This window comes from Phoenix dactylifera, chromosome 14 (genome assembly GCF_009389715.1).
Source record: "Phoenix dactylifera cultivar Barhee BC4 chromosome 14, palm_55x_up_171113_PBpolish2nd_filt_p, whole genome shotgun sequence".
Lineage (NCBI taxonomy): Eukaryota > Viridiplantae > Streptophyta > Magnoliopsida > Arecales > Arecaceae > Phoenix > Phoenix dactylifera.
This window is the reverse complement of record NC_052405.1, coordinates 4,556,999-4,577,918: the sequence shown is the minus strand read 5'-3', so window position 1 is coordinate 4,577,918 and position 20,920 is coordinate 4,556,999. Positions and strand designations below refer to the sequence as shown.

The 20,920-nt window shown below is 38.2% G+C and overlaps 3 protein-coding genes across 3 annotated transcripts; 1 reads left to right on the top strand and 2 right to left on the bottom strand.

Annotated features, from left to right (window-relative positions):
• The first annotated feature begins 205 nt into the window (after positions 1-205).
• Positions 206-4,295, top strand: LOC103719808 (nuclear transport factor 2B). Its single transcript, XM_008809216.3, has 2 exons — positions 206-667; positions 3,999-4,295. Exons 1-2 carry the CDS (start codon positions 374-376, stop codon positions 4,071-4,073), a joined length of 369 nt encoding a protein of 122 aa, XP_008807438.1. The 5' UTR covers positions 206-373; the 3' UTR covers positions 4,074-4,295.
• Positions 4,296-5,380: 1,085 nt separating this feature from the next.
• On the bottom strand, positions 5,381-9,436 carry LOC103719809 (non-specific phospholipase C6). The gene is made up of 3 exons (XM_008809217.3): positions 8,092-9,436; positions 7,009-7,185; positions 5,381-5,972 (listed from the first exon to the last, which is right to left on the bottom strand). The coding sequence occupies exons 1-3, from the start codon at positions 9,176-9,178 to the stop codon at positions 5,677-5,679; spliced, it is 1,560 nt and encodes a 519-aa protein (XP_008807439.1). The 5' UTR covers positions 9,179-9,436; the 3' UTR covers positions 5,381-5,676.
• A 6,436-nt stretch (positions 9,437-15,872) lies between these two features.
• Positions 15,873-17,862, bottom strand: LOC103719810. The gene is made up of 2 exons (XM_008809218.4): positions 17,590-17,862; positions 15,873-16,497 (listed from the first exon to the last, which is right to left on the bottom strand). The coding sequence occupies exons 1-2, from the start codon at positions 17,731-17,733 to the stop codon at positions 16,069-16,071; spliced, it is 573 nt and encodes a 190-aa protein (XP_008807440.1). The 5' UTR covers positions 17,734-17,862; the 3' UTR covers positions 15,873-16,068.
• Positions 17,863-20,920: the final 3,058 nt, after the last annotated feature.

Sequence of the window (20,920 nt, the reverse complement as noted above, 5' to 3'; positions counted from 1 at the left end):
GGTCCATTATGATTTGGAGATCATGGACCCAACTGAGTCCTGTGTATGGTTTGGAATGGGGATAGAGAGGTTCCTTGCGCTGATGGCTTCTTCTTATCCGGCCGGCTCCTGCGCCCGAGCCGGTAAAACAGCTAGTCCGGCCGGCCTGGTCCGGTCTAGGCCGGTCCGTGTCCTCTCCACCGCCTTGGCAGTTGGCGCTATATAAACCCATTCGTCACTCTCACATACGCCACTCGCGTTCTTTCATCGTCTCTACGTTCTCTCTCTCGGTCTGCGTCGCCCTCTCTCCTTCCGATAGAGGCGGCGATCATCGTCGTCCAGAGGCGGCGGCGGAGGCGGCGGCGGAAGAGGAGGAGTTCGGGGAGCGGCGGCGATGAATCCGGACACGCTGGCGATGGCGTTTGTGGGGCTTTACTACGAGACGTTCGACAAGAGCCGGGCGGATCTGGGGAGCCTCTACCGGCAGGGCTCGATGCTGACCTTCGAGGGGGTGAAGAAGAAGGGGGTGGAGGCCATCGTCGCCAAGCTCACCAGCCTCCCCTTCCAGCAGTGCCAGCACAATGTCTCCACCATCGACTGCCAGCCCTCCGGCGCCGGTGGAATTCTCGTCTTCGTCAGCGGCTCCCTCCAGCTCCCGGGCGAGCAGTACCCCCTCAAGTTCAGCGAGGTATTCTGATCAACATCACATCATCTCCATCTTTCTTATCTCGATCTCATTGCCGGTTTGATCTGTTCTCTCCATTTGGGTTTGGATGATAGATCTAGGGTTCGTTTCGTTTGCGATCTGATGAGTTGGTGGTTAGGAACTAGGTTTTACATGACCTGACCTAAGGTTTTATGTACTTGCGATTTTAAAGAGTAAAATTATGTTGTCACCGGTAGTGGTTGTCGACATGCGATCTTTTTGTTTTCTTTTTTTTTTTTTGGAAATTGATTGGTGCTTTTATTTGTGGAATCGGTTTGGGCGTGAGGAAGGTAATCATGTGGTTGTAACGAAATGGATAATGTCTTTTAGCTTTTCTGATCTGTTGTTACTTATATGAGTGATATATTCTCCAAAGTAGATAGTGACTGTTGCACTTCTATAAAAATACAAATGCTTAGACATGTGTTTGAATTGCTGTGGTCAATCAAAAACTTGTTCACTGTAAGTGAAGTTATGAACTTCCAAGATAGATTGTCTAATTTTAGGATTGAAGTAGTTTATGTTGGAATGCTTGGCCCTTGGGTATATATTATTCTACTGGTTCAGATAATTGTGCTATTACCTAATAAATGGGACTGTTCTGCAAGTTACTTTAAGGAATCAAATGTTTCTTTAATAAAAAAACAAATGTTTATTGAAGGATTAGTGAGCTGAACCAGTTAAGTAGATACAAGAAGATGCAAATGTGATGATGCTCCCTTACACCACCATGGTATACGAGATGGCTTAGATAGGGAATGCATTGTTTCTGACCTTGCTTGTAGACATTGTTAGAATGCTGCTAAATATTTGGTTTTTATCCCCCTTAACTGAATTTAGGAGGCAAAGAAAGGTTAACTCCATTCATAGAAAATGCTTTACTTGAAGGCTTGTTGTTTACACTTAAAATTTTGTAATATGGTGCAAATAATTTATGGTGTGTTATACGAGAAGGTAATCTAATATGATGACGTGAGATCAAAATTTCTATGTATATCTATCAGACATGTATTTTATTAGATTGGATGTTCCCGCATAAGGATCTTGCCTATGCTTGTCCGAGGCATTGTAAATGTTAGGAAAACTCTACTGGTATATCAAGGGATGTAGATTTTGGTAAGTTATGAAATTCTGAGTTGTTGATATATTTTCAAGCTTATGTGCCTGGAGTGTTGGATATATAACAATTAATGAAGGGGCTATCTGTGATTTGAGCCCTTAGGTTAATAATCACATATAGCACTACTTAAGAGAGTGGAAATAATGCTTAAGATGATCTGGCTTGCTGACTTGAGATGAGCAGCAGCAAACTTTTGGGATGATATGAAAAGGCTATGGGTCTTCTAGGGGTCAAGGATTGAAGTAGCTAAAGTTTAAGGTGCAATGGTGTTTCATTTATGCAGAACGAGGTACATCAGGTGCTTGATTTAATAGGAAAGATGTCAAGGTGAGGAAAAAATGCGGTTAAGAGAAATTCTCTTAGTGCTGGATCCAAGAGGGTGAGATAGCATAGGATTTTGTCTAGGAGGTAAGGAGATGGCACCAACTGGTTCTGTTGGCTTTTTATGCAGAAATTGGGATTTATATGAAATTATATCTGTTATTGTAGAACCAAAGTGTGAAAAGAAACAAGGAAGGAGAAATAGGAAAGGGAAGGGAGAGAATGACAAGATCGATGGTGGGGAGGAATAACAAGAAAAGAAGCACTGGCATAAAGTCTATCTATAACAGTTATGGCATTGTTTGTTATCAAAATTCCAACTGAATTCCTTAAGAAGCAAAAGAAAGGCAAAAAATTTGCCATGAACTGCAGAGTCATACCATGCCTCGTCAGAATTTATCTTAAATAGTAGGTATTAATGATAGAAAAAGCAGCTGGCATGTGTGGATTGCTCTTGACCCTCCATCTTGCTGTCACTACATTGAAGAAAGAAAGAAGGAGAAGGCTGTCTGGTGGCTTCTAGATTGAAGTAGAAGAGAAAAATGGATGGAGGAGGCGGTTCTCATATGAAAGAAGAAAGGGACAAGGATTAGGGAAAGCGGCTAAGGGAGGACTAGAGATGATTGCCATCTTGAACATGAAGGAAAAGAAAGTCAATGGGAAGGGGTTATTTATGTTCAGAATCTCTGAGGCATCTGCACTTTTTTTTTTCATGTTTCATTTCCCTAGGACCGCAAGTTTTATTAAATGTTGTAAGATGAAAGCTTTGTTATTGTACGTGCATTACAAGGATAAAATGTAAAGCTAAAATAAAAAATAAAAATAAAGAGAAGGTAATGATGATTAAACAATTTTCACTTGCCAATAGAATTCTATGGTTAGTTTTAGAGAGTACTGATACAAGATCTCTGTTTTCGTATATTCTGAACAGTTTGATGTTTTGAAGGCTGGATAAGATTGGATAATCAGAATCATAAAAGGTCAATTACAATTACAGTCAGATGAGATATTACAATAGATGAATGACAATTTGATCAGTATAAGTCACCAAGTGAAATATTGCCTCACTAAATTTGTTTTATTTTGTTTTTCTTTTTTACCTATAAATATTGATATAATATGTAGACATGCATATATTAAATGTTTCTTGTTATTGCCCCACCTTGGCACCTTGAGAAAAGAATCTTTTCTCTGGCACTGATAGGCAGCAAATCAGGTGATTCCCAAAAAAAATAGGCCAGTGGATATTGGCACGGTAAATCCTCTTAGAACACTAACCACATGCTTTACTAAGGTCTAAAATGGCATTCCATTTTCCTATACTATTTTTCTGTGGTTATATTCTCTTGTTTCTTCTCTTGGTTTTCTGAAACATGGTAATTATATTTGATTTGATATTAAATAAAGTGATTTAGACATGTTATCCCCCATTCTCTGCCTAATCCTAGAACTATACCCTTTTATTATAAAAATACATTTAGAACATCTTTCAGTGAATGGGACCAAATAATCCCTGCCATCCAACCAATAAATCGCTTGTTTCTTTTTAACACTAGATGGCAGGTTAGTGCAATCCTGGTCAACTGTCTGTTTTGGGAGTCGGTAGAACAGGCTATGTGAGACCAAAGTAGTCCCGTTCCTTTGTTTTGATTAAAAATCTTCAGATAAAAGAATGACGGATCTGGAATTTAATTTGATTTTTGTTGATTGTGTTAGTTGATACCCAATGGATATAATACTGCTATTCATTGTCTTCTTTGCTTTGTGCATGTTGCTTCCTGTCATTTCAAGAGACATGGGTGTATTTGTTGTGCTTATCTCTATGATCATGACATCTAATCAAAAGCCATACTGGGTTTGTTTCTTCCGTAGATGTTTCATTTGTTGGGTATCCCTCAAGGAAGCTTCTATGTGCTGAATGACATATTCCGGCTGAACTATGCATGAGGAGCCACAAAGCAGCAGGTTGTGATAGGAATACCAGGAGATAAACTGTTTTGTGTGACGGGTTTTCTATGGAATGAGGATTGTTGTTTTCTTGTTCAGCTGTTTGTTTCCCTTTCTGTTGAATGGATGGTTTGGAAAAAGGAATGTTAAAACCTCTCATAGTTTTACAAGAATTAAACCATGATCATTTCTATATGTCATTTCTTACTGTTTGAGGGGAGACGCATTCTGTTTTCTTCAAAAGTAGATGAATTATGAAATGAGTGCTTCCAAGGGCAGCTACCCAAATTACACAAAAAGTCCGATGCTAACACTAAGGTGAAGGTTTTTGCAATGGAAACCGGTACTTGTGAGTTTATTGGGGTGATTTCATTGGAAGATCTGGACTAGCCATTGGAAACTGGTACTTGTGATCCTACAGAAGAAAATTTGTCATGACATGCATAAATCTGTTCATGATGCTATTAGGGATACCTCGTGAGCCTCATGGGCTGCTGTGTTTTATAGGCTGCACCAGGTGAATATTTTGGTTTTCCATGCATGATTGGGCGATACATTTGGAGGAGAGAGACTGTATGATTTTGGAAATACAAATTGCTCTACTCTTCAGAAAAATCCTTGGAATCTTCTGACTTGTGCCTGCCCTTCGATGAAATAATAATCAATGGTCTGCTGATAGTTTCTTAGTTGTTTTGGTTACCAAAAGTATTATGGAATTGCTGGTTTGTCAATCAATCGAGGCTGAGGCTCGAAGTTTACAGCACGAGGTGAGCTGCTCATTTGCTGCATGTGAATGTTCTTTTGTTCTGCACCTGAGGGAAGTGCATCTTCAGCTGTAAATTGTAATATTTGTTTGCAGGACGTCATGCCATTTTGATGGTAAGTTGTTTTACCGATGGAGTGGTGTAGTCAGAAATTTATCAGATCCATTTGGTTGATACCTGTCCAACCACATTTCAACACAATATGATGGAGACAAATAAGCAATGGCTGTTTTACTTTGTTCTCATAGATTATAGTCACTTAATTATTCTTATATAAATTTGTATCTGTACTATCATTGCGTAGAATGATGAAATTGAAATTTTAAATTAAAAAGTAGAGAATTAGTGGATATGATTTTAAAAAAATTTTATAGAATAACAGTAAAATCTATAATGTTGTATGGCCCAAATTATTGGGTAATAAAGAACATGAAAATAAATATAGTAGAAATGAGAATGTTAAGATGAATGTGTAGGAAAACTAGAAAGGATAGATAAATGAATGAATACGGACGAAGAATCCTTATAGGATTAAGGCTCTTATTTTTAAAATATACGCTAGAAGTACTCAAATTTATTTGGTAGAAGCTCTTAATTGTAACATAGCATGCAGTATAAGCTACCATTATATCACAATTCACAACATACTGATGTTTATAAGGCTGTTATGGTGGTCATATAAGCTACATTATGCTATACTCTCTGGCTAGTATTCTACAAGGTTCTCAAAGTTGTCTCTTCCCTTGAGTGGAGTTAGAGGACAATCTTGAGGAGCTGATGGTAATCATTTTAGTGTAGATGCATGAGAAAGAGACAATGATCGGATTGGGTTTTACTGATCATGGGGTTGTGGTGGTGGATGTCAGAGATGACCTCATATTTACAATGGCCGATTCATCTGCACCCAACCTGATGGCTTGTTTGCTTGCTTGCAGGAATCTTGAAACAGCTTGGTTTACATATGCACTTGCCTCCTTGACAGTCATCTTCTTGCTCATTTCATGGCCGAAGCTGTTTAAGAAATAGTCACCATTAAGAACAGCAGCCAACTCAACCAACTCGCCCTGAAACTCTGATAGCCAGTTATCTTCTTTCGCTTTAGCTTGTCTTAAAGGAGCTACATCTGGCAGAATGTCTGAAAAAGAGAAAGAACTAAGTCAAATGTCGATGCCAAGACCAAGCTACAAACAAGTAAACTGGCGAGAAAAAACTAAAAGTATTCTCTATACATCATTTGACGCATCATGAAAGATTAGCATCGCAGACCAAACTCACAACCTTATTTTCTATATCCTTCAATCACATAACCTCAAATAAGGATTTAGCATGCATTCCCAGATTATCAGGTTTGAGGTACTATATCCTCAATTAGAAAGCTAAACTTTTCCCCTTCTTTTCACTTCCTGATAGATGTATCATGATTGTGGTTGGTCAAAGTTTTGTTCTTGAAGAGGATTACAAAACTATGGTAACATCTCACCAAATTGAATTGTAAATTCGCATTGTAAAACATAAGATTTGTTAAAACAGAATAAAACGGTAGCAATAACCATCAATTCATGTTCCAACTAACTTAGGTAGGTAAATCAAACAAAATAGGTAAAAGAATTTACAAAGGTCTTAAACTTTATGGAAATAAAGGTTGAATCAGATTGTTTAATATTTACGTCTTCCACAATTTCATGTTATCACAACTGTAGTTCCCATCCTGAAATCATGAAAGAGGCGCATAAACAGTGATGTCAAGATGAAAAAGGTAATACCAACTGCTATGAAGAACTACATGCTGCCTGTGTAACTTCGAGTTAAACTAATTATGTATCATTTGTTTAAAATCACTAAATATCTTTAGATGTTTTTGATTTTAATCATATGCATTAAATAAAACTCAATGAAGACATACATTGTTTTTTAAAATTATAATTGTATAACTTAAATGATGCTCATAGAGAAACTCTGAAACTTTTACTTGCCTCAATAGTGGTCTTTCCACTATGAAAAAGAACTTGATAACAAATATATGTTAGTGGAACTAATGAAATCATGAGAATCTGTACCATCGATTGATGCATGGAATGTGTCATACACTCTCTTGGTCGCTTCTAAAAGTTGTTGCCGCTTACATTGCTAGATAAGAGACTGCAAGTGAAGGAAAGGATGGGAAAGCATACCTGGGCAGTCTGTTCTTGGCGACGATAATTCACCTACAATGTGCTCAAACGTCCCTGCCCAGGCATCTCTCTTCGTCAAGAAATCTGATGTGAGGTTGAACATCTTTTTTATGGTTGCAGGTATCGAAGAGTGTTCATATTCCGAGCTCGCACTCGGTCCATTTGGTCTGTTTACCACTGCATCAGATCAGAAAATGATCAGATGTACAAACCGAACCTCTATTATAATTATACAAGATGAGAAAAAAGATGCTCTCCTCATGCACCTATTTGTGATGAAGCTTGAGTGTTAGATTGTAACCTAAAAATTGTGATTATTTACCTAAGTGGCAACAGACATCTCCATTCATTAAGTAAACCTTTCATGGCAGTCAAGGGCAATATATAACAGAATGAGGACTACAACAAACAACAACCATATCAAAGGAAATTCATACTTATGCATCATACATTTAATGAAGTTTCGTACTAATAAATATTGTAAAATATATATTTCGAAAAAGAACAATGTGTTATGGCTTGAAAACAAGTCTTCAGGCTCTGCCCCTAGCAAGCCATCAGGAATATTCTATTTATACCATATCATAGAAAAAAAATACCTAACAATTTTCTTCAGAATCTCCCAATACTTTCTTAGATTTCAATTAGATGATGAAAACTTGACAACTATCAAACAATAATTCAATATAAGCAATCTATTCTTCCTTATAAACATATGACCACAGTTGAACAAGATATCATTCCAACAACTTTACCATCTTATCATGACATTATGATTGAAAAAAATAAATGTACCCAACCATTTGAATGTTAACTTCTTCTGATACGAACCCGTTATAGTTGGTACCCTACACAACTTTGATTTAAGAATTTCCACTACGAAATTTAAATACCAATATACTTGAACTCCCCCCAAGATGTTACTTTGCAGATAAAAACCCAAGAAACATTCATTATTATGAGCCAAGATGTAACTTACATGCCACTGATTACTGAAGTATCATAAGACATCAAAAAGAAAATCTAATCATAAACAAAACAGATGAGCTAAACAAATAAAGAGACAATATCTTGCATTTTTACCTGTTCCTTTGTTGATCCAGGGTGAGACCATGATCGTCGGAATTCGAACTCCCAGCCGATCAAACCCGAAGAAGAATGGCTCCGGTCCCATAATTCCATCAGGATTGGGAACTCCTCTATAAGGAGTGGTCACATGATCATAGAATCCGCCATGCTCATCATAAGATATGATCAAGAGGCTCTCATTCCACTGCGGGCTCGACCTCAATGCCTCATAAACCTCCTTCACCAGCTTCTGCCCATTAGCAACATCATGCGAAGGATGGTCGTCGTCCGCCTGAAGCGCCGCCAGATCAAAGTACCTCGGCTCGATCACACTCAAGTTCCGCAATTTCCCCTTCTTCGCACGATCCTTGAAGGCTTTGAAAAGATGGAATTTTGAGATGTGCCTCAATCTCCTCAGATTCCTGTAGAACAGAGTAGTGGGAATGTTCTGAAAGTAGACATCAAAATCCAATCCATCCTCGTGTAGCGAATCAAAGATGGTCTTTTGCGGATACCCTCGGATGAGATTCCACTTATCGTGCCTCACCGCGCCATGGGATGTAGCGGAGTACACGAACAGCCTGTTGGGCTGCGTCGGGCCGGGAATCGACGAGAACCACCGGTCGAACACCGCGAATTCTCGGACCAAGGCGGCGAAGACCGGCACACTCTCCGGCTTGAAGCCCTTCATGACGGCGTCGGAGAGGTTGCCGGATATGGTGAGCGCTTGCTGCACGAACCCCGACATGGAAGGGATGGTGCCGGAGCCGAAGACCTGCTCCATCACGTCCTCGAAGGAGTGCCCGGGGTCGGGATCGACGAACTGGGCATCGTCGGAGACGCAGACGCGCTGCGAATCGGGGGCCGCCGTCGAATGCGGGTTGCATTCGTTGCCGGTGAGGCCGTCGATGGCCGGGTTGACGGATTGCTTCATCCAGCCGAGCATGTGGTCGAAGGAGCGGTTCTCCAAGACAAGGACCACAATGGCCTTGATGGGCTGCTGTTGGGCGGCATTGAGGTGGTAGGGACGAAGCGAGGTGGCGAGGAGGAGCAAGAGAAGAACGGGAAGGGAGAGCTGGGGTGTGGAGTTGGATCTTGGCATGGATATTGGATGGAGATGCTTGAGGACTAGAAATGGAGTGGGAAAAGATGGATCTTTTGACGACTTCTAGAGCTTGAAGAGATGTTGTTAGAGAAGCTGGCTATTTCTGAGAACTGATATGAAGGGATGGAGAGGTGAAGTGGATGTGGGCATTGGGTTGGAGACTGTTCTAAGAAAAGGTGGAAGAAGCAGTGAAGAGGGTCTCAAAAGTAGAGGGAGGAGTGGAGATATTTCTCATGATCTACATGGTGTTGTAGGAATTTTCTTTTCTTTTCTTTTCTTTTCTTTTATTTTATAGAACGGCAATTTACACAGCAAGGGTGTAGACTCCATGGCTTGTCCAACGAAATTCTTCTAAATGGTGCGTTGCATATAGGGCTGCAGATAAATTGGGTCGACTCATAAACCGAATCGATCCATTTTTTTTTGCTTGATATTATTTATTATTATATAGTGAAATTTTGAATATAAAAATATATAGATTCAGACTCGATCTGGATCCGACCCGATCTGAATGATTCGTTGGATCAAAATTCGTGTGCATGGACCCGATTCGACCTTACTCGATTTTCAACTGGATCGGATCTGGATCCAAAATTAAGACTCAAACAAAAAACTAGGTCGGATCGGAGTACTCAGGATCCGACCTATTTGCAGTCCTAATCGCATAGCAGGCAATACAGTCGGCCGCACTATTCGTCTTCCAATAATATAAATAGCTCGAAATGTCGTAAACTCATCCATAATTATATATATATATATATATATATATATATATATATATATATATATATATATATATATATATATATATATCCCACGGGAGACATTGTTCACCTGTTCTAGGCAGCTTTTGGTTGCTTGGTTGATGCTTTTTTTTTTAATTTTTTTGTACTTTTATTTGGTTATTGAAGTGTTTTGGGTCCCACGCACCGCCCACGTCGAAAAGAAACGGGGGGCTGCCAGAGCTTAATTAGCTAGCCGTGGGCTGGTAACATCTTCCTGAGGAACAACAAAGTTATCGAGCGTTCAAGGCAAAACCTTTACACAGTCAGGCTTCAAAATTTGGAAGATCCAGTTTTAGATTACAGTTTGCATTTGTCTCTAATCCTATCAATAGACTCCAACTATTGCGAATAAAAAAATATATGCATGTAGTATTTAATAAATATGTATATTTGGTATTAAAAATATTTACTCAAAATTATGTGCATTCTATTTTTCTTTAAGGATAAATTAGAGCACATTGGTTAGAGAGAGATAAGGAGAAGTACTCAAAAATTATTGGAACCCGGCTATTTGTTAAAAAAATATAAATCTGAAAAAAAAAATTTGTTAAAACTTTCTTTTTCTTAGGCTGGATGGTATGACCTAACTGCAGCTTTGACCAGAACTTCAAATGTTCCAAAAATCTCAACTTTCGATGGTTGTTGCGGATTTGATTATATCGACTCATGGGTTCTATGACCATCGTGACCGTATAGAACTGCCAAATATTAGTTTGAATTGTATGATCTCTTGCCGCTTAAAGCAAGGGATAGAGATCCGATACCAAGAGGCATCATTTATTAGTACCTCAATTGGACAAACATACACGTATTCTTGGAATATTAGGCTTGATCTACCCCGCTCGAGTAAAAAAAGAGCGTAGAAGTATGCAATTAGAATCCCTCGTTGTTATTAAAACAAAAAAGAGAGAAGAGAAATTATTAATTATTGAAAAAAAAAATGATAGATGGGATTTGTGACCATTAAAGGTGGGACACATCAAAGGAACAGTTTTTTTACAGACCAAACTAATTTCACAGGTGAGTAAGCTATGGTCCCACTTTGAACCTTAGGTCCATGATATCATTAGCCCATAGAAAGAGACAAGCATCATTTGTGGCTAAATTCCAAGTTGTGCCGCCCCACATAAGAAAAGGCCAAGTGGAACGTGCCGTGATGTCCATGGGTTGGAATTCACGACCTTGTACGTCGAACCTCAAAAGGACCCACCGAGATACCACATGCCACAACATGGTGTAGTAGACTCACATTGGTTCGACTTCATTTTGTCCATGCATTAACAAACACGCAAAAAGCTGTATCCAAAGGGAATGAAGTCCGTGTGTAAATTATTACTCATATTGCCAATGTTTTAATGCTATGTTCACACGCTAGTATTGGACTTATGTGCTGATATGCCTCAGAGCCGATTACAGCTCACCTAATAGATTCGCCACCTAAAACTATCCAGAAAACCGCTGATCCAATTAGAATTTAACGATCTTTCAAATTTGAAAATCCTCTAACCTTGGCCACGATTCTAGACAGTTTTTAAAACTGCGCCAGTGAGATGCACAGGGCGTGATGCGCGTGTGAAACATTTGTACATAATTCTCGAAACGTGTGGTGACTTGCCGATCATGACCAACTCACGTGCTCGAATCCTTCGACAACGGATGTTGGTTCTCGCCTATACAATGCATTCTTGGGAGGATTTTCCAAATAAGTACTTTTGCACTTTGGCAAACCAGGGCATTATCACTTTCGAAAACCTCCTTTATTTCCTAAGCATCGTTCTGACTTAAGCATCGGAGGGTTCTTTCTAGATATTCTTTGGCAAGAGGACTTCTTCGTCCTTCCGATTTCAGGTTGGAGCCTGTCTGTGGATCAAAGTCTCGGACCCAAGCAGAGTTCTCTAGGGCGATTCCGAAGAGACTGCAGCTTCGCACGACTCAAGCAGCTCATCATCGAGAGGCCTCCAGCATTCTCTTCCACTCTTCAATGGGAACATGTGGAATGATCTTTATATTAATCCTAAGCTATCTTTCTTTGACTTGGTCCTAATAATTAAGGGTGATACCCAGTATTGATATAGATTAGGAACTGGGTGAATGCCTTTTACAAGGCAAAGTCAACTGAGGACAGGTTCAGCCTTGAAGAAAGAATGTTTCAATAAAGAATAATGTCACACAAACTCCAACCACTAGGGAACTTGAGCTGCAAAACAAATTCAGATACCCAAAGGAGTTTCCTTTCACAGGAGAAAAAAGAAAAAAAAAATACATCTCATGATCACAACACTGGATTATGGAATAAGTAGCAGCATTCTAAAGAGCGGAGTTTAACTGCAAACTCTGAAAAAGCACATTAATTAGATATAGTTTAGCAGATCAGATGATCTTTGCTGCAACTAGAGTGGTGAGAGCTAAATTTAATGGATTATGCCAAGGATCCATTCTAGCAGGAACCAGTATAATTGTCACGACCCCCGCCCCGATCCGGCGGGCCGCCGTGACGGTCCTAGGGTGCAGGTAGACATAAGGCCACCAACCACCACGTAGAATCTTACTTACTTATCATAATCATCAATAAATTCCTGAAAATTTTGGCATGATATATGCACAAAATAATCACCTTTTTTCTATATTTACCTGTTAGGATATATCAATACATACAACAACTCTACCTGTCAGAGCAGCAATCACATAACCTGCTACAATATAAACCTGGACAAGATATATATATATATATATATATATATATATATATATATATATATATATATATATATATATATATATATACACCTGCTTCCCAATCCATCCATGGTCAACCCATATCCACAACAGAATCTATGACTGTAACTATACACCATGTACAACAGAAGGTTTATATTATACCAAATGTATAAATCTCTATCTACATTATACTATGGAGCGGTACAACCAGCAGGCAATATCTAATCCTTCTCTAAACGACATCTACCCTCCAACAAAAATATCAAACTGAGGAGTGAGTATATGAATACTCAGTGAGTGGAGTAGAGAGTATTATGCACATGAGACAAGATATAATCATGGCTCGAGGTGAAATCTCAAGAACATATGAGCAGTCATCAATAACAGGATACACATAACTCAACATAAGAAATATGGAGTAAATCATCACAGTATCACTACAATCACAATCAACTCATCTGGAGTATATATAGAATAATCAAATAAATATGAATTATACATCATGAATATGCTCAATAGATCATAACACTGAAATGTGTAAATCAGGATATCAATATGTGAAGTCATTACTAGACAGCTGTCGGAAGGTGGGTCTTCCGCTGCAGGCGAACCACAACAACTCCCTACTATCACATGCATATGTAGAATAAGACACCATACTGATCATGTAAATGCTGGCTAGTACCCAGAACAGAAATCCATAAAAATCATCTTACATCTGAATACTAAACAGCACCTCGCGGGGTCTTACTTTGCCCGGCGGCAAGCCGATATAAGTCGCAGGACCTGCCGATTCTACACCTAGGGCCGTGTCCCCCCTAGGAAGGGACTGGGCTCCACCCACCCAGAATGCTACTATGTGCACACAGGCCGATGTCTAACCTCATCGACTATAAGTGTCCTGTAGATACTGCCAAGCCATGCATAAATGCTATAATGCACCCTCTCAATACTCTACTAAAAAGGAGTATAATCAAGACTACCACTCACTCGATCACGATCTAATCATAAACTAACATCAGGGTTGGGAGTGAGGAGTCAAGGAAGTGCAATGCAACTCAATATACCATTAAAAAGGCTCTACAAGTCTTTGAAATAGAGAAAATGAAATCAATTTACAAAAAAAGTCATTTCACAATTCGGAACCAATTTGACTACTTTTCTACCCCTTGTAATTCCTCTCAATGTTTTCTCAAATGCATGTACAAAATAATCAAGCATGGAGAAACAAGATTATAGAGGAATCTACTACAATATCAATCAATATGCACAAGTGGAATCAATTCACACTTGGCGATATTCATTAAAATAAATTAAGAATGCTCATGGTGCAAAGTACATGACTCCCACTCACCTGCCAATCCGGCACGGTCCTGATACACCTCCAAAATCTACAGTAGACGGTAGGGAACTTCTTCCTTTTGTTCCCTAGCTTCTTGCCCAACTGTGACATGCATTAATTATATATTCAATCTTGTATCAAGGACTCATAATCTATGTATCAATCATAAATATAAAACACTTTAATTGACTCAACTCCCCCTCTCACTAAATCTTTCTTTTTCTATTAATTAACTTGCTATTTATGTGTATTTTGATGCAGGAGCATCTCACTCACACCTTGGGCTATTACAATTGGGGCAAGATGCGATAAAAAATTGAATCATTTCTGTTTCTAAAATTTTCCTGACTTTCGAGCTGTCTCCAACTTCCCTAGTCGGCTCTACTGAGGCTCGAGTCGACTCCAGTTGACCTCGACTCGACTCCGGCGCGTTTTGAGGCGACTCCCATCATTTTTCTCACCTTCTTCATCTCGGATGAACAGTAACCCGGACTGATAGCGGATTACTTCATCCTGGTTTTGATCCAATTTCCGAACTCCAAATTTTATGAAATTTTTACCTAATATTCCACACTCATAGGGATTTCCAGAATGGTAAATATATTGGCAACAGAGGCCGATTGACCCCCGAAACAATTCACTAAAATCAGGACTTCGACACAGATTTTCCGCAGCCTCGGAAAAACTTGTTGAAATCCGATTTCCTCTCCTTTAACCACTTCTAACACTTCTATCTAACCTCTCTACACCATATCCACCCTTTGTATAGCCTAAATTCTTTAGAATACTAGGTAGAAATGGTTATTTACCTTTTTTTTTGGAAAATCGAGGTCTTTGCATAGAGGAAAAAGAGACCTACGCTTTTTCCTTCAGTTGGCAGTGCAACCGGGGCTCCCTTCCACCTCAAATCCCCTTCCTCTTTCTTCTTTTCTTCTTCTTCTTTTTCTTTTTTTTCTTTTTTCACCGCCTGAGACCACTCCCTTCCTTCTCTCTGTGTCTCTCCCTCTCTGTTTAAATCCCACCGCCACAGCACCAATCCACTGCCAGCACAACTCAAAACCCCCTTTAATGTCACATCAAACTCCAAAATTTCTATTTTGCCCTTGCCACTTCAACGCATCTACAATATGCCATTATCTTTTGATTCCTTCCAATTGTAATCCTTATATCAATTTTAAGGATTATTCTATCCTTCTTTATATAGAAAAAAAAAATTAGGTTTATTACAATAATGCAATGAGCAATTAGGTGTTAGCAGATGAATCCAACCTACCAATAAGACTAAAAGCGGCAGATGATAAAATTTTTTCAAGTCCTATCTATTGTAAGGATGCCTTCATCCTAATTAACCACAAAAAAAAAAAAAAACAAGCTATATGTGCTAAGGGAGACACTAGCCACAGAGCTGACACAAATTAACCACAAAAAAACCAGATAAATGTGTTAAGGGAGGAAAACAACTTGCAAGGACTGTCACAGTGATTACATAAAAATCCGGTGCACAGATGACTTCTAGAGGATCCTTTTAAACTTCATTAGGATAAAAAATGGTGCATAATATCAGGTGCAAGGGCATAATTGAGCTATGTGATTATTGTAGACAATGAAGGAAGAAGTATAGTGGAAATTTTGCATGCAACTAGAATAATTTGTAAATAAAAATACATCGCATTGGATAGGTCGTAGACATCAGCCCGGGGATGATATATTTGTCCAAATGATTGCTATCAGTAGATGCTTCTTCTCTGTCAAAACTTCTTAGTATTGAATGCCACCTCTTTTATAGGTAGTAAGTAGTAAATTAATCCAACCTCGCGACCATTACTATCACTTCGAATCCATCAGATTTACAGCATAAGCAATTAGTATATTTTCAAGAATATGAATCAACCAAAGACTTCATATATTTGTACCTTAGAAACCTCTTGAAAGTAGTTTGCAGATCAACTACAGAAGGATCACAGATATGGTATGTTCAAATGAATGTCCAATTGATCTCCAATAGCATGAGAAGCGATGCGACATCTCACACAATTCATTCATCAAGTAGCATGAGAAGCATTGTTGTTTAGAGTTATGGATGGTAGATCAACATGGGTGATCTCCGGAACACTGATTGGATGGAGAGAGGGTGCTTCACTATGTGGCTTCTTGGCTCGGCCCTTGAATGATCCTTTGATCATATCTCCAACAGCTCTTAGTGGATGGCTTAATTTCTCCTTGATGGCGAGCAAGAGGGAGACCTCATTGAACTGCCAATAGGCAGTGATAATGATCATGACAGAAAGCAGGCAATGAGTAATAAAATTTTGCCTCCTCACCCTCCTTAGCTCCCTCACTACCTCATCCATCCCCACCTTATCGATGCTGCAATCATCATTCTTCGATGATGAGGAGGATGATGGCTCTTCCTTATTGTGTGAATCTGCAGGCAATTGGGTGTTGTTGGCATCTTTCTGCAGGGATTCCAACTGGACACATCACAAGTTCACAACATTCTAAAATAGATAAGTTCTTGAGCTCTGGAATAGCATGACATTAGAAACAACACATAATGGACAATAACAAAATAATTTCATTAGAAAACACTTGCTCAAAAAATAACTGGATCTCATTCTTGTTCTTAAATATGTAAGAATTTTTAGACTAGAACTCTGATTGGGTTCTTCATTTGTTTGATGCAAGGAAATGAAGCTTTGACTCAACTGACTGACACCCTTTAAAACAACTAAGGCAGGCAACTGTTCATCTGTCTTAGATTGAACTATTGAACAGAGGGACTTCCATACTAGAATTCCTAGTGGATAATCAATGTGTTTCATGCAAGAAAAATATAAGTTCTGTTTAAGCTGATTGACACCATCTAAGATGAGTGAGGAACGCAACTTTTGTTCATTACATTACATCTATAAAGACTAAAAGCAGGAACTTTTGTACAATGATTCTAAGAAGCTAATGCAGGAATTTGATCCAAGACTATCAAATAGCTGATTCGATTGATTGATATTCTTGCAAATAACAAAAGTACAGAACTGTTTGTTTGTTATCTTTGAATCATCAAAAGATGGAGTGCAGGAGTTCTCAGACTAAAATTCCAAGAAGGCAATTCAGGGGTTTTTAGACTGGAACTCCCAGTGGATATATCATGTATACGTTGTGAGAAAATGAAACTGTTCACTTGACATCTTTTTGACTTAGAAAAAAAAATAAATATATGAAAATTTCACAAGAATTAAACTCCAATTGGAGAATTCATGTATTTGGTGCAATTGAAGTGTTATTTAATTACATAAAAAAATCGAAGCACAGAACTGCAATCTTGTGTGCCAAAAGATTGAAGACATGGTTTCTCTTCTAGAAATCCAACATAGTAATTCATGTAATTGATGTAAGGAAATAAAACTGGTGATTCAGTTGATGAATACCCTGTCAAACATGCGTTTTATTAAAAAAGAATGTGTTTTATTAATTAAGTGGAGATATAACTCAAAAGTGAGAGTCCTTAAAATAGATGCTCCAAACTTACAAGGAAATATTTTTCTACTCTTATATAGAGAGACTACCTGGGAGAGCAATCTGGAGAGGAGGAGGTCTTCCTCTTCCTCTTCTTCTTTGCCCTTTACTGTGCTCTTCCTCTCCTCCAAGAGCTGGTGGAGAGCCACATGTACCAGCTCCAACCTCTCATCCTTCTCTTCAACCAACTCCATACTGAACAAGAAAAAAAAAAAAAGAATTCTAAGCAAGTAATCCAACTGACCACCCACTGCTTGTTTGCTTTTTCTTTTTAAATATTTTTAGCTGTCAGTGTAAGTGTCTATTTTTCCTACAGCAAGAAAGCACACAAGGACTCAACTTCATGCAGCTGTCACACATGGCAAGCAGCCCACTCTCCACCATTATGTGGCTACCAAACGCCCATGGTGGTCCTTGTCTTTATCCCCTAAGGATATATTTTTTTAAACACCAACAGAACCTACTAAGGATGATTTGTTCATTGGAAAATGAACTTTTTTTTCAGTATGCCAATCTGTGACCCAAAACCTTTCTCTTGTCACATGGATTGAAGCATTTCAAACATTTTAGTATGACTCAGATCGATTGAATCAACATGCTAGTGCCAGTAAATAGAGAATTTTTGTTGTAACCAGCCTGCACAGAAGTTTTTTTTATTTTTCCACTCTACACAAATATCAAAGGTCAGGTGTCTCAAAGGATTATCAAGGGACAATGTTGTTTTCTGATGGAAATTTGCCAAACTATGTGTTGTCACAATATTTTAATACTTAATCTTGGGAAGTTTGGATATGGATGAAGGTAGAATTCTAGAGCTTCCTTATGCTGCCAAAAAATAGAGTTTCTGCTGTTGTTTTCTATGGTGGGCTTGGGTGTCCTGTTTCACTGTTCGGCTCATGGGATCCCATGAATCTTTTAAAATTAACAACCCAAAAGGATTCCTTAAGCCAACCTCCCTCAACTGTGCTGAAATCATTTATGAGGTCACTGCAGTTGAGGCCCAAAATCCAAAAATTTGAACCATTCCTGCATCAAAAATTACTATCCATCTTGGTCTATTTGACAAGAAGCACAACTATGATTAAGACGAAGCAAATTTAGCCATAGCATTTCTGGGCACTTGGGCAGTGGCCCCATAATAATTCCAAGATATGTTTGGTTTGCAATCGAAATGAAAATACGAATTGGAATTAGGAAGGATTGAAATGGAAATTAGAATGGTCATATTTTCCGATGCATTTGGTTCGTCACAGAAATTAGAATTGAAACCAAAATAAGATTTGAACACCAAGAGAGAGTTGGAATTGGGTTTCGGGGAATTGGGACATTCGCATTTCCCTTGGAATAGGAATAGGAATAGAAGCATAGAACCATCCACAGTCTTATAATTCTAATGATTTAATAGAAAGATGCGAGTGTATATGGTCTGGGCTATTCTGTATCCATCTTTATTACCCAAGATCAAGTGGAGCATCTTAGTGAACCTAGGCACCGAACTAGAGGCCAGTTAACAAAGACTTTTTTTTTTTTGCTTTTTCTTTTTCTTTTCTTTTTTTGATGTAAGGGAGAGTGGAAAAACACCCAGTCACCCAAAGTTTTTCACCCCAAGTTTTTAGTTAATACAGTCCATGATTTGATTGGCACCCTTCTGAAGGATTTGTATGCTAGAAATCAAGGCAAGGGCTGACTGTTTGGGCTAAAATCCAAATTGCAGGCCACCATTGCCTTCTGATTTGATTGTCTTGTGATGAGTAAGAGCAAGTTAACAACAAAGTAGGTGATATCATCATTAATGATATTGCAAGCATTAATAGGAATCCGACCGCATATAAATGTCATTAGCACAAGATGTGACAAAATTTATCAAAGCGTACAATTAGTTAATAAGGGGAAGACTCCTTAATAGGTATATATATTATTAAACATGAAAAGGAAAATTAAAACCCTTGCTAGGCCTAGAAGTAGCATCAGCAAGGTGGACTGGAGAAAGCTTGGAGGCCAGAGATTTTTTAAGTTTTTTTTTTAATCTTTTGGATTAATGGTGAGTCCTATGATGGCATGCTTTCACAATTTAGAACTTTCCAGTTTCAGACTATAATTACAGGTGCAAGGTTGGTACCAAGGTTTCAAAAATAATGTTATTTTTACTGTAATGGACCACCACCACAACCATTCTTAACTGTTTTAATGATTATAACAATCATTATTTACTCCTCTTGTAATTAAGAGCCAATTAATTCTAAATAAAATAATTCAGGCTATTGTAACTGAAAGAAATAGACAATAACAGGAAAAGCCAATAGCATTATTGTTTACTTTAAAAAAAAAAAAAAAAAGGTGATAGAAACCTTTTTTGGATAAAATTTATAAAAGAAATTGATTTCAGAAATAAATATTATTCTATCAAGGAACAGTGCAAATTCAAAATAACAGCAACTATTTGTTCTAAAACAGATAACTATAACACTGAACAACCCATTGTAACAGCCATTGTCATCTTCCTTTTATACATACATCCATACATACACACTACCAACAGATACATGCAATGCATGCTAAAAAATTAATTAAAAAAATTGAAAGTGGAAATATATGTGTGTGTGCATGCATGCACTTCAGAAAATTTCTGAAAATTAAACTTAAAAAAAGTATATTATATTAAGAGAACAATGCAAATATAAAATCACAGCTGCAATTTGTTTTATATCAGACTGTTGTATCACTGAATAACCCATTATATCAGCCATTATCCTGATATTGTCATGCATAACAAAGGATCCTCAACCATTATAACAGCTATTATTTAAATCAGGATTGCAGTAGATGACCATATAATTCAATTACTCCAAATCAAATTTAGGCAGGCTAATGGCTTTAGCCCGCAATCCTAAACCCAAAAATATATATTTTAAAAAGTTTTGCTACATCGCATTGGTAAAAGCTACAGATAAAGCATACTGCTTGCACTAAACCATAGCTATAATGCCATTTAAGGTTGGGGAATTAATAATACGAGAGATACCACCAAAATATCTTTTTTTATGCATCCTGTAATTGTTGAAAACTTTAGATTCTATTGGATATCACTTCCAATTTTCAAATTTTACAAAAATAAATTATTTTTTTCTGAAAACTGAAACCAAAAATTTGTTTTATACAGATAATCACTTCTTTTATGTTTGATGGTGGAGGCACTAAAGGAGATAGAAATGGCGGCAGCAGCAGCAGCAGCAAGGATGGCAATACAAAGAAGCATCACTATGGACAGCCACCGGTAAGGCAAAGGTGGCGATAGTGATGATAACGATGATTAGTGGTGGCTGCCGGCAGCATGAATAACAGTGGCTAGGAATGGTGGCCGACGAACTGCAATGGGTAGTG